Source organism: Pleurodeles waltl, chromosome 4_2, assembly GCF_031143425.1.
Source record: "Pleurodeles waltl isolate 20211129_DDA chromosome 4_2, aPleWal1.hap1.20221129, whole genome shotgun sequence".
Taxonomy (NCBI): domain Eukaryota; kingdom Metazoa; phylum Chordata; class Amphibia; order Caudata; family Salamandridae; genus Pleurodeles; species Pleurodeles waltl.
Window position 1 is genome coordinate 100,835,420 of NC_090443.1, and position 12,955 is coordinate 100,848,374.

The 12,955-nt window shown below is 44.2% G+C and overlaps 1 protein-coding gene across 1 annotated transcript in view; it reads right to left on the reverse strand.

Annotated features, from left to right (window-relative positions):
* SCN8A (sodium voltage-gated channel alpha subunit 8) overlaps positions 1-12,955 on the reverse strand; it is a 554,114-nt gene that overhangs the window by 418,680 nt on the left and 122,479 nt on the right. Inside the window, exon 2 of the mRNA XM_069230860.1 lies at positions 12,323-12,652. Coding sequence (XP_069086961.1) covers positions 12,323-12,598 — 276 coding nt within the window. The 5' untranslated portion in view covers positions 12,599-12,652. The remainder of the gene's footprint in view (positions 1-12,322; positions 12,653-12,955) is intronic.

Sequence of the window (12,955 nt, forward strand, 5' to 3'; positions counted from 1 at the left end):
TCCCTATCAGTTGGGTGTATAAGCTTCCATTAGTCCACCAGCCCATGATCCGATGTCACGTCAGTCAGGATGGCTCTGTCATGGTTGCTACTATCATCAATGGGTCCAGTCCTATCAGCACTGCATCTCGGGCCAGATTCCAGTCTCCCCTCCTTCAACGTAGCGGGTTGCTTCTATCTCTGCAAGAAGGCAGCTGATTTGTAGGAAGAACAATCCCTTAGGACCTGAGGGCGCATATACCAAACTGACATATCAGGGAATCTCCCACCTTCAGTTTGGCAAACATATCTCCCCTCAGGGTAGGGCATTGTCTTACGGAGTAAGATCGCCACTCCGCATTTCCTTGATGTTCAGCTTCCAGACGCCTGCGGTGTAGGACAGTAACTAAATACTGCTCTACCCACCCAATCACGGCACAGTTTACTAGATTCAGCATCATCTAAATGCGTTTCCTGGAAAAGAGCTACATCAGCCCGCTTGGACAGGAGGTAAGAGAGTATCTTTTTTCGTTTCACAAAGAGTTTCAGACCATTTACGTTCCAGGAGAGGCTCTGGAGTGGGCAGGCAGTAATTGGGGCAGACCCCACCCATGGCAGCACTGGAGGTCGGGGGGTAAGTGGAAGGGTAGGAAATATAGGGGTCTAGGAGGAGAGGCACTAGAATGGATGGGTGGGGCCAGTGAAGGGGGAGGGAGGGCTGTCAGGATCCACCACCTGTGGAGGTTAACGGAGTGTGGAGGGGGATAGGGTAGAGTGGAAGGGACTGGGGGGAGATGGGAAAGGAAAGGGGGGATGGAGGTGGGGGAAGAGGGGGATGGGAAGTGGGGGGAGAGAGATAAAAGAAAAGGGAGGAAGAGGAATGAGGGACTGGGCTAGGTAGTAACTGAGGAGGGAGGAGGGTGGTCCGTTCACAGGTAGGGGCAGGGCCTCAAGGGTCCAGATCTGTGGACTGCGGGTCTATACCTGTGAAGCCTACGCGCTCGGTTGGGAGGGCCCCATCCACGGGCAGGGAGGGCAGCTGTCAATGTTGTTCGAGACTGAGCGTGATATTACAGGGTCCCAGATGAGTCACAATTATTAAGAGAGAAGGGGGGGTGCCGAGGTGGGCATATCTCTTGTGTCATTTTCTGTCTGGGCAGAGGTGGAGGGTGGGGGAAGGGGGATATGGCGAGCATGAGTTAAAAAAAAAAAAAAACTCCACATGGATAAGAACTGCTAGTAGTGGATAGTGCCACCTGTGGTGCTTTGTTGGGTAGTAGCAGTGGCTGTGGGAAGTCTGGAGAGTTTGGAGAGCCTAGTTCTGGTGTCAGTATAAACAGGAGGACAGCATACAATTACCGTAATGAGACATTGTGGATTGAAGCCCAGTACTTTCATTGTGTGGTTAACCCAACAATATCTCACGTTACTCAGCACCTTGTAAAATTCATATATCCCTGCTGTTGCTCTAGCAGAAATCTGGTACAGCAATGGAGCAGTAAGTAAATCAGTGGGGGGGGGGGGGGGGGTGTTGGCGGGGATGGGATTGGCAGAGACGTCAGAGGGGCAGCGCCAAAGACCACATAACAGAGTTGAAATTGATATGGCATACTAATAAGTTACATCCATAATATAATCACGTCACAACTAGGGTACATCATAGAAACAACATAACATCATAACAAAACGCGGCAAGATACTCATCCGTCCACTGATATGGGGCGAGATTCCCAAATCTCTATCAAGTCTCCTGAGTCTCCCATGTCCCATGACAGTACTTGGCCTCTGTCGCCATGGGTCCTCACGAGTCTCTCCAAGTCTCTGCCTCTGAGGCGAGCATCAGTATTGTGGGTTTTTTTTACCCTCCGATGTGGCTGGAGGGGACAGCGCACCCAGGACGTCAGTGGTCAGTCCTTGAAGCCTGTCCAGGGGAGTCTTATCCTTTATCTGGGGCGGTAGGTTATCCAGGAAAAGCCATAGGTCCTCTAGTTCATAAAAGTCCATGGGTATGCCGTTTTTGGTGATCCACCTTCTCGCTGGGACAAACAAACCATATTTCACATCCAGTTGGCGTCGTTGAGGTCTAAGGGTCAGGAATGCTTTTCGGTGATCATCGGTCTCCTTCGAGAAGACCGCTGTGATGTGGATCTCTCCTCCCTCTGTTCGGAATGGTCAGTGGGGAGGGGTTAGTGGGCCTGCCCAGGGTGCAGAAGACAGGCAATGATCGGACGGGGTCTGGATGCTCTATCCTGCTGCTTTGGACCCAGACGGTGCACCCTCTGGAACTCCAAAGGTGGGTCAAAAGTTAAGCTCGTTAGTGTGGGAACGGCGTTTCGCAGAAAGGCTTGAGTGTCTTTCCCTTCTATTTGTTCCGGAAATCCAAAAAATCCAGACGCTGTCCCTGCGACTCCTATCCTCTAAATCTAAAAGCTTGCTGCGGAGGTATAGAAGTTCTTGGTCTCTGTCCTGTGTGGTGTTAAGATGGTCTTCCACAGTCGCTACCCGTTGCTCCAACACCGACACGCAGGACTGAAAGCCAGCAATGTCTAAGTGTATGGATTTCGTCTTTGCTGCCAACGAGGATATAGCGGAGTCCATTCCTTCAAGTCTGCGACCCACAGCTGTGACTTCCTGAAGTATGCGTTCCATAGTTGCTTCCTGCTCTGCACAAGCTGTGGTGCGGGACAGGACCACCAATTGCGGTCCTTTGGCAGAGGTCATGGGTCGTGAGTGTTGCAGGGCTTTGAAGAGAAATTGTGCATCTCTGGGACTGACTCCTTGTGTTTGGACCACAGGTTTGAGTCCCAGAATCCACTCCCCCGGCTAGTGTACCGGATTCAGCATTAAAAACGGGCGGGGTAGAGGGTGGGGGTTGGGGGTCTGACCCTCTTATCCAACTATATGATCAACCTCAGTGGCGATACAGCGAGGTCCGTGGTCTGAGCCTGTCCCCCCACCTTTAGCACCCCGCCCCCCAGTCGGGACTCGCCATATGAGGGCAAGTAGGAGCAACGGGGAGTGGCCAAAGTGTTTTCAGAGGACATCTTGGAGTGTGGTTTAACTACTTGGATGGTAACTGGGGGCAAGAAAAGGAGGCAAGAAAGGGGGCAAAAAAAGGGGGGTGCAGTAATTTCCAAAAGTAAATATTGAAGCAAGACTAATAGGCCTAATGTATATAGGGAACCAATGCGTACACGCATAAGCATGGTCATTCGGAATTAGCAATAACATTATTAGTGTACTCTCTTGTTGTGTGGCTCTGCTGCCTCCTTAAAAAAATTGCATAATTAAATCCACAAGAGAGGTCCAATCACTGCCAACAGTCAATTTTGGGACATGACTTTCAGTCCTAATGTATATTCATTCCCAATGAAACATGGTGGAAAAATACAGTATTATAAAGAGGGGGTCAGGGCTATCGGAAGGCTGTGGATTATTACCTAGACTAGACCCTGCTATACTAATCTGAGATATCGCTGTCAAAAAGAAGGGAGGTGTTGGCAATCAGTGTGTAACGTCATGGCAATGAAAATGAGAGACATGCTCAACAAGGAAAAAGGAGTGGTTACTTAGTCATTTCATTCAATGGGATGTCGTCATTCAGCCCACTCACGTGAGTTTACAGATGGAAAATCCAATTTTGTTCTCTTCAGGTGTGCGTCTCTCCAAGGCCATCCACTGCACGTTATCATGGAAATGTCCCTTAGTCACAAAATGTGCGCACATGTTGGTGCTTAGTCTCTTGCACTGGAAGTTACTCCGGTGTTCCATTATTCTTGTTTTGACTGGTCTTGCTGTCATCCCTATGTACTTCTTGTTACAGGGACATGCCATTATCTATATAAAATTGTTTGTATTGCAATCTCGGCGTGTTCTCTGTTGCCAAATGAATGTGCCTGCAAGTTTGATTTCTTTTGTTGCATTCGTGAAAGCACAAGCTGCACACAAACACCAAGGGAAATGCGCTGTCTCCCGGGTCGTGATTAAACACTGGTGAATGCTGGTGTCATCCACTGTTAGTCACATCCCCTCAAAATGTTAGGTTATAGGAATTTAAAAAGCACTGCAAGTACCCGGAAGAGCCTTGGCACTAAAAATGGGATGAGTGAAAACAGCAGAAGTCTAGGAAGAGCTACAAACCATGTCTTTAGCAGTTGGCGAAAATGCATCAGGTTAGGGGCATTCTTGATGACCAGTGGCAGTGCACTCCAGGCCAGAGAGGCACCTACTGCAAAGCTCCGGCCACCCCAAGCTGAGCGCTTGAACCTAGGGACTAGGACCAGTCTGTCATTGGTAGTGTGTAGAGTTCTGCCTGGGGAATACCATATGAGGGTCCAGTACCATGCAAGACTTTATAGGTGATAAGGGAGTTTTGAAAGTGAACCTCCATCGGATGGGCAGCGAATGAAGTTCTCTGAGTCAGTCACTGAATGATATATAGGTAGCTTTAAGAGGAATCGAGATGCTGCGTTCTGTAATGTTTTAAGTTTATTTAAGATGTATTGATGGGCGTTAAAGACTATTGCAGTAGTCTAGTTTGGCCAGCACAAGTGCTGTGACTAAGGTCTTCTGCAAGTGAGTTGCGACTTAAGGGGATATCTTTTTTTACAATTTCAGCATGAAAAAAGCGGAAGATATCATTGCACTTACTTGATCCTGATAACTTAGTTTGTCATCTATGAGAATGCCTAGGTTACGTACCTTCCTCACTGGTATGGGTAGGGATCCCATATCTTGTGGCCAGCAGGAGGGGGACAATAGGTATTCTGGGAACAAAAATGAGTGACCTCTATGTTATCAGAGTGTAGTTTCAGGCAGTTCCCATCCATCCATCCATCCACTGCCTGCATGCATGCATGCATGCGCAGAGCCTAGAACCTAAACTAGTGTAATTGTTTGCTTAAGAGACGAAATTTTGGGAGTTGTCAGCATAAAAGACGGCGGAGTAAACCAGCTTGTCGGGAGGAGTGACAAATGTTAGAAAGAGTCGGGCTGAACCACAATCCCTGAGGGACCGGAAGGGGAAGAGGAAGGGTGGGAGCCAACTCTTACAAGTTGCTCCTACAGAGAGCAACAGCTGCACTTACCCACATGCGACAATGGAGGCAGAAAAATAAATAAATCCTTCAATTTTGGATTTAGTCAGAGACCACCCACAGAAAGAGCTGGGCTCAACGCCCAAGTGCAATAATCCAAATTCACAAAAGAGAAGTGAGACCAAGTCCTTACCCACACCAAGGAATGACAACGTGCATGATCTCTCAGTGCATCAGTTCTATTGTACCACACCCAAACGGGAAGACTGGGTCAATCCTACGCTCTATGCCCAAGGGGGGAGCTGGGCTCAACATAATGGTACAGCAGAGTCTTCTAGAGGAGAAGGCGGTTCCCAGAAAAATCACTGTTACCAAGTACTTGGTGTTCATTCCATGAACATGGCTTAACCGGATCAGGCTGAAATAAAGTGTCTGGTACTGTTGGAAAGATGGACGAGCAAACTGTTGCTCGGATCTCACTACTAGCAGTGTTTGGTACTGCACCACTTACACAAGAGACCTTGTACTCACAACATACCTCTTCTCCCAAATGATAAAATCCAATTATTTATTCAAATATGTGCCTCCTTAATGCACATGTAAATCAGCCATTTGCAGAGGGTATAGTAGCATTTGTAGCACACACAGATTAGGGTTGCTCCTGGTGATGGCAACCCAAACAAGAGAAAAAAAGATTAAGTGGGTTAGCTCCTACAAACGGTCAGTGACAGGACAATCATGTCTTAATGCCACAACAAACCAAGCAAGTGAACAGGAGGACACAAAAATGATTCAAGAAACTAAGTAGCATTGTAACCAACAAAGACAGAGGAGGGGGATGCCTCATGCTAGGTATGAACAATGTGCTGCACACTCAGGAAACAAACGGGGGGGATGGGTGGAGGTAAAACTGTAGCCACAGAGGATGAGGAAGCGCTCTCCCTATAAGGCATTGCATCAACAATTAATATTGTAAAAACAGGACTGCAAAAACGAGGCTTACCCCATTTCTCTCCCTACTCGCACCCAAATGCGGAGTGAGCCATGATGCCTGATACATATTCTATTATTTTTTTAAAACATCACTTCAGAAACACTGGAAGGAGGATCATCAAGGGATTTTAAATCTTCAGGAGTTGCAAAGAAAGTGAAACTTAATTATAGACACCAGAAGTCAGAATCCGCATCTGGTCAGGATTTTCCCTCCCACTTCAGGAGCATGACCGAGATTCAAGAGTCTACCGCAAAGCAAATACAAATCCTTTGATATCACTTCCTAAACCTCAAATTAATGAGGGAGTAATCAGAAACACTCATAACTTATTCATGTACTCAAAGTGCTTAGCTCTTAAATAAATGGAAACCATTCAAATGTAATCTGCGCTTTTTAATTATTATAAATGAAAATGTTTCATTAAAAAAAATTATATAAAAAAACGTTAACTGCCAAGGAACTTAATTCTTGAAAAGCAGTGTACTTCTGTACCAGAGATGACGATGAAGCCATGTTTTCTACTTCAGTTGTTGTGGTGAAACGGGGTTCTATGTTGGTTGATATTGTTTGACATTTCCCAATCATTTCTCAGGTGCCCTTTTGAAGGATGCTACTACGTGATGACAAATGTTTCCTCAAACATCTGAGGGCATACATTCCGTGCCTCATCGTGAAGATGTGCTCACCAGTATGTTAATGGGTATTTGTTCAAAACAGTGAAACTCACTAAAGCCACTTACGAGAAATAGAGGAGTGTGATCAGTGTTGGGAATGAAAGGGGTACAGGCATATGAAAAAAAAAACACTTGATAATGTACAGAGAACTGAGAGTACTTTCATTAATTTTCAGCCCTGTAGAGGCGGGGTTTCATGCAGAGCACGTGTTGGCTGCTCATATCATATTTGGGTATCAATATAGAAACTGACTTCCAATACCGCAATGGATGGCTGACACTTCCAATTAAAAGAATGTGCGCTGTGTTAATCAGTATTGATACCACAAATGTATTATTGTTATATGATAATTTTAAAAAATGTGCAGACTGATGTAAAATTATTGGGGTATGATAATTAATTGATGGAATAATAAATGATTCTTTATAAGATTTAGTGAGGTTGAAGAATATTTTGATATGTAATTTTTCTCTAATTATTTCCTCTGGTCTGTATTGTGGGTCTAGGGTTTTCTGTTGTCTCAGACATTTGGCAATAGTTGTTGGACATTGGACACAAGTTCCCGAGACTAGCTGGCAGACAAACCGGTCTGTAGCTCACTTCAAGGGTACTAGGTTTAAATTTGCCAAGGTTTGAGAGAGAAAATGCTCAGAGCCAATCTCATTTGAACCCTGTACCTAACAGGAAGGGTGCATGGTTATTGGATAACACTTTTGTTACTTTGGGGTTACTACAATTAAGTTGGTGGTGTTTGGGTTCAGCGTTTCCGGTCTAGACCTTTTAATATTTTTTATTAACTGTTACTTATGCTCAGAAACACGGCTGTCTTTTAAAGACCCAAGTGAATCTAGAGATTGCCAAAGCCATGCAATCACTGCCTCCACAAGCTAACATCAAGCACAACTGAATGTGCGTTTAGTTCAACAGGTACTTGATTTTAAGCACTACACTGAAATTTGGGGTCAAATTCTAACCCTTAGATTTATTTTGCTGCTTCTAACATTAATTACCCTACTTTCTGGACTGTAAATAAAAGTAACACCTATTAAGAAGTAATAACACCAACATTTATCCCTATGTGTTACCGTACACTGCCATTTTATATCTAATTTTCATGTCTATTCAATGTCCTAAGGTCTTGACTTCTCAATCATAAAATTAATAAGTCAAGTAAATGGAATCTTGGCTTACTGCTATGCAAGATAAGCAAAGATTATGGGATAATTATGAGAAACAACAGTTCTCATAAGAAAAATTCCAGGTAAGCCCCAATTCTTCCAGAAACTGCAAAAACGTTGGTCCCTAATATACGTCTGCTCAGAGACTATAATATTATCAGTTTATAAGTAACACATTAAAAGAGTTTCTCTGGCTCAAGGCTATGAGCCATGAAAAGCTGAGAGAACAGTTATGCAAATATTTACAGGTTTGGAATCTAGGCATAAAAATGTAGATATACTGGCCAAGATCACAGAAGAATTTGTGCACATATATTTACTAGGCTCACCACCATAAAAATATGGAACTACTTGGCAAAAATTAGAACCACTGAAAATGATGTTAGAGAACCCCTGCTGATTGACACAGCAAGCAAAGAGAAAACAAATTGACAAGTATTTCCCTTATGTGACCCATTGTTAGAAATTCAGTCTCTAGTTGGCAGTGGTTTGCACCCTGGCCAAGTAGGGACCCTCACTCTAGCCAGGGTAAGGGAGCCACAAAGCTAAAATTAACCCTGCTCACTTCCTTGGTAGTTTGGCTCAAGCAGTCAGGTTTATCTCAGAGGCAATGTGTAAGGTATGTGTACCCACACACAGTAACAAAGTGAAAACACCATAAAAGCACTCCACACCAGTTTTAAAAAATGGCCAATATTTATCTGACCAAAAAGCAAGACCAAAACGTCAAATATCCAACATACATAAGCAAAGACACAAGTTTTCATAGATTAAACTTCAGAATAGTGGTTAGAAACACAATAGCTCCAACTAGTGCTATCACGACGTCTTGACGGAGTCGTTCCCAACAGTTCGATGCCACTCACGAGGGAGTGCAGGCCAGTCAAGGAGTCGCATGGACCACAGAAAAGATACCGTACCTTTGAAAACGATGAAACAAAGACATTGCACGGAGTCGGTGCGGCATTGGTTCCTCACTGCTACCGGGGAGATGAGGCTTCGGTTTCTTACTGCTACCAGGGAGGTGAGGTGCTGGGTTCTTACTGCTAGGCAGGGGAGATGATGCATCGGTTCCTTACGCGTACAGGAGAGGTGATGCTCGATCAGTGGCGAGGCGCTGGTTCCTTACAATCTGGCTGGGTCGATGAATCCAGTAGGTCAAGACGTGAGGTGTCGACTTATCACACCACAGGTCCACAGATGCTGGACAGAGTTGGGTGTCCCAGATGTCGGGAACATAGCACTCACGACTGTGGTGGGACTTCGATGGTACTGCAGCAATGTTGGGTCTGCAGCATCAGTCACGGCCATTGCGCTCAGTGGGGACCATGGCTCTGGTGCAGGCAGTGGTGCATAATCAGTCAGCGGCGCCGGATCTGAAGTTGCTCTAGAATCGGTGTTTGCTTCTTCTTGGTTACACCAGAACTTACTTTCGAGGGCCCAGGGACTGGATTTGGCACCACTTGGCAGGTCAGGACTCTCAGCAAAAGAGCCCAGGCACTGGCAGGTGAAGTCTTTGCTGCCTCTGAGACTCCTTAACAGGAGGCAAGCGGAGTTCAAGCCCTTGGAGAACCTTTGGAAGCAGGATGTAGAAAGCAAAGTCCAGTCCTTTTACTCCCAGGACAGGCACAGCAGGCCAGCACAGCAAAGCAACAGGCAGAGTGGCAGTCCCTCCTACAGCATCCAGATCTTCTTCCTGGCAGAATATCCTCAGTCCAGAATGATTCTAAAGGAGTGCACTTAGAGGTTCAATACTTATACTCATTTCTGCCTTGAAAGTATGAAAACTAAAAAGGAAAGTCTTTGCAGTACACAAGACTCTGCCTTCCCATGCCCTGGCCCCGGACACTCCAGGTGGCTGGAGACTGCTCTGTGTAAGGACAGGTACAGCCCTATTCAGGTTGCACCCAACAGTCATCCTATCCCAGATGTGTATTCCACAGCCAGGCAGAGGCACAGAAAGGTTAAGCAAAAAAATGCCCACTTTCTAAAAGTGGCATTTTCAAACTTACAATTTAAAAACCAACTACACCAAAATATGTTTTTTTTTTTTTTGTAATTGTGAGTTCAGAGACCCCAATCATATCTTTATCTGCTTCCAATGGGAAATTACACTTGAGATATTTCAAGGCAATCCCCAAATGGGTGCACTTGCCAGGTTGATCTGGCAGTTAAAATTGCACAGAGACACTGCAGTGGCAGGTCTGACACAGGGGTACTCCTGTAGGTAGCACAATCAGTGCTGCAGGCCCACTAGTAGCATTTGATTCATAGGCCCTATGAACACACAGTGCACTTTACTAGGGACTTATTAGTAAATCAGCTATGCCTTTTGTGGAGAAACCAATCACCAATACAATTTACACAGGGAGCACTTGCACTTTAGCACTGGTCAGCAATAATAAAGTGCACAGAGTCCTAAAGCCAACAAAAACAAGTCAGAAAAAAATAAAAGAAAGAAGGCAAAACATTTGGGGATAAAGCTGCAACAAAAGTAAATTTCCAACACCCATCCACTAAAATGACTACACATTTCACTGATTGTGACTGACCTTCTTCCTGACCTTCAAGAAAGAACTCAAATAGTGCTCTTCTCATTCCTTTTCCCTTACCCCTGGGACCACATTACACCATCAGCCCTTGTAATGTACACTTATCTTGCTGTTGTATTGGCCATGTCTACCTCAAGTATTCTCTTACTTTTGTAAAAGTCCATCTGTCAACTGGTAATGTGCATACCCTGGCATGCATCTCCCTAAGCTATGTACAGTATCCAGCAGCCTTAGGTCCTAGGTCTGGACTAAGAAAAAAACAATATAAAATCAAACATATCTAATACTCCTATTGGGCCTGCTGCACAGTTTACCTCAACTCCAAAACAGCTCTGAAAGATCAGTACAAAGTAATTCCAGAAAAAAGTAATGTGAACATAAAATGTGTTCCTGCTTAAGTCTGCCTGGACAGCACAGTTGTTTACAATGCACAATTAGTGGGCTTTGGCTCAAGTCCCTAAAACCAATAAATGGTTTGGATCAGCCTCCTTCATTCATCGCTCTTTAACTGCATTTTTCACCTCTCGGATCAGCCCATACGAATATACATCTCAAATCTCAGTCTATCAGTGTATCCTTCAACCTCCTAGGAAGTGTTTCTGCTGCAATGCACAAGGAAATATTTTCCATCTGGAAACCCATTTTGAGCTAGTCAATTCTCTCTCAACCAAGCACAGCAAACAAAGCATTCCTTTTTGTTATTTAATTTCTATACAAGACACATTAGTTCACTTTACAGCACAAAAAATGAACTGCAGTGCAAGTCAAAGAGAAGTTACTCTAATAGCTTCCCATGAGAGAAGTGACCCTGACGTCCATAGCAACTACATTAAGATGTCCATTTCAGATAAAACGTCAGTCTACTTGTTGGACTCCTGACGCTTCTAGCAACATCATGTGCTTGGTCTCAAATGAAAATGCAAGCCAAACTGAGAGGCTTTACTAGTGCTTAATTCAATGTTGTACAATGACATCCCTAGCTTGTGAATAGATGCATGCCTACCTTCAAATACTGCAACACAAAATCTGTAAAGGAGATCGCCAGAGTGCGATCTATTGAACTTTTCCAAAGGTGTCAGTTTTGCTAAGGCCCACAATTGCATTTTTAGTTTGTCTACATTTTTAACATATTCCTTGTAAGGAAATATTCATGAATGCAGGGCTGCCAGTGCAGAGGAGACTGGTCTGCCAATCCAAACTACTATTTAATGAAGACTCAGTCGGATTTAAACAATAAGCAAAAGTGGGGTATAAAATGTAATGGAGCCACGGATTTACATTCACTGTTAGGCTTTCTACAGAGAAGGGTACATTCTACAGCCCCTTACGTTTTCTGCTACGCAGTAGCCTGATGAGCCATCAGTGTATTAAATGTTAGAAGTTGAACAGGGTCATGTTAAATAAAAAGATATCTGCGAACAACACACCTCTTTAACACCTGTTATTCATCAACTTCACTGCCAAAATGTTTTTTTAGTAGGAAGCTGCGGGTATAAACACTGCACAAGAATCCCTTAACTTCATGCACCAAGTGCCCATTAATAAAAGTAGTGTAGATTCTAGGTAACTTGAATTGTGACCAAATCATTATGATGAAGGATGCAAGCTTGTAAAAATGGCTGCCATTCCTCACATCAGGCAAAATTCCAGTAAGCATATGAAGAAACGTGTTTCCTGTTTTAACACAAATTTTGAAAAGCATACATTTGTCAACACTGAAATCAGACTGTGATGAATACCATATGCAAATGTTAGGGCTGAATGTAAAGCAATTTCTGCTCAAGATAAAAAATTCCTGTGGGTGCAGGCTAGCTTTTGAGATTGCACCAATACTTTGCAAACCTCTCTTATCAAAGAAGCAAGTGACAAATTAGGCAAGTGCCCTGAGAGCTCTCTCTGGCAAACTCACTTTCTGGTTTAAATAATAAGGGTCCAAGTCCTCAATTGGCACTGCAATCATTTCTGAAGGAACGTCGCCATAAATAAATGGCACATTTTTGCCAGCTTCCAGGTCGCTACTTGGTTTTGGTTTGTTTTCGTCGTCATCGTCTCGGTGACTGGTGTCTGGCTTTGGAGGTTTCTTTGCCTTCTCCTCAGCAATACGCTTTTCAATAGTGGCCAGGGATTCGCGGGTGAATTTTTTAAAACTGTCAGGTCCCGGTGGTGCAATAAGCTGTGCTGCCATCTTTTCATCCTGCAACACCGTTGTTAATTAGGTATTTTCCAGGACAGGTCAGCTCTGTGAGGTGAAAAGATTATAAAAGCATTAGTTATGTAGAAACAAGAAAATATATATTACTAAGGATCTTTAGTATTATGCATATTACAAGTAACAGAGAAGCAGTAAAAAATGCAGAGACTTCATTATTAACAGATATTGGTTAGTCTGGCATCACGCCCTCTCTGCCACACCACCTTATGGAGCTGTTTTCACAAATATCCTAGCTATCCAAGACCAAAAGAAGTGCAAGCAACGCCAAAATGTTGCAAATGTTTATCAGTAGCAGCTTGCTTAAAACATATTCTTAATAATAGGAGGCTA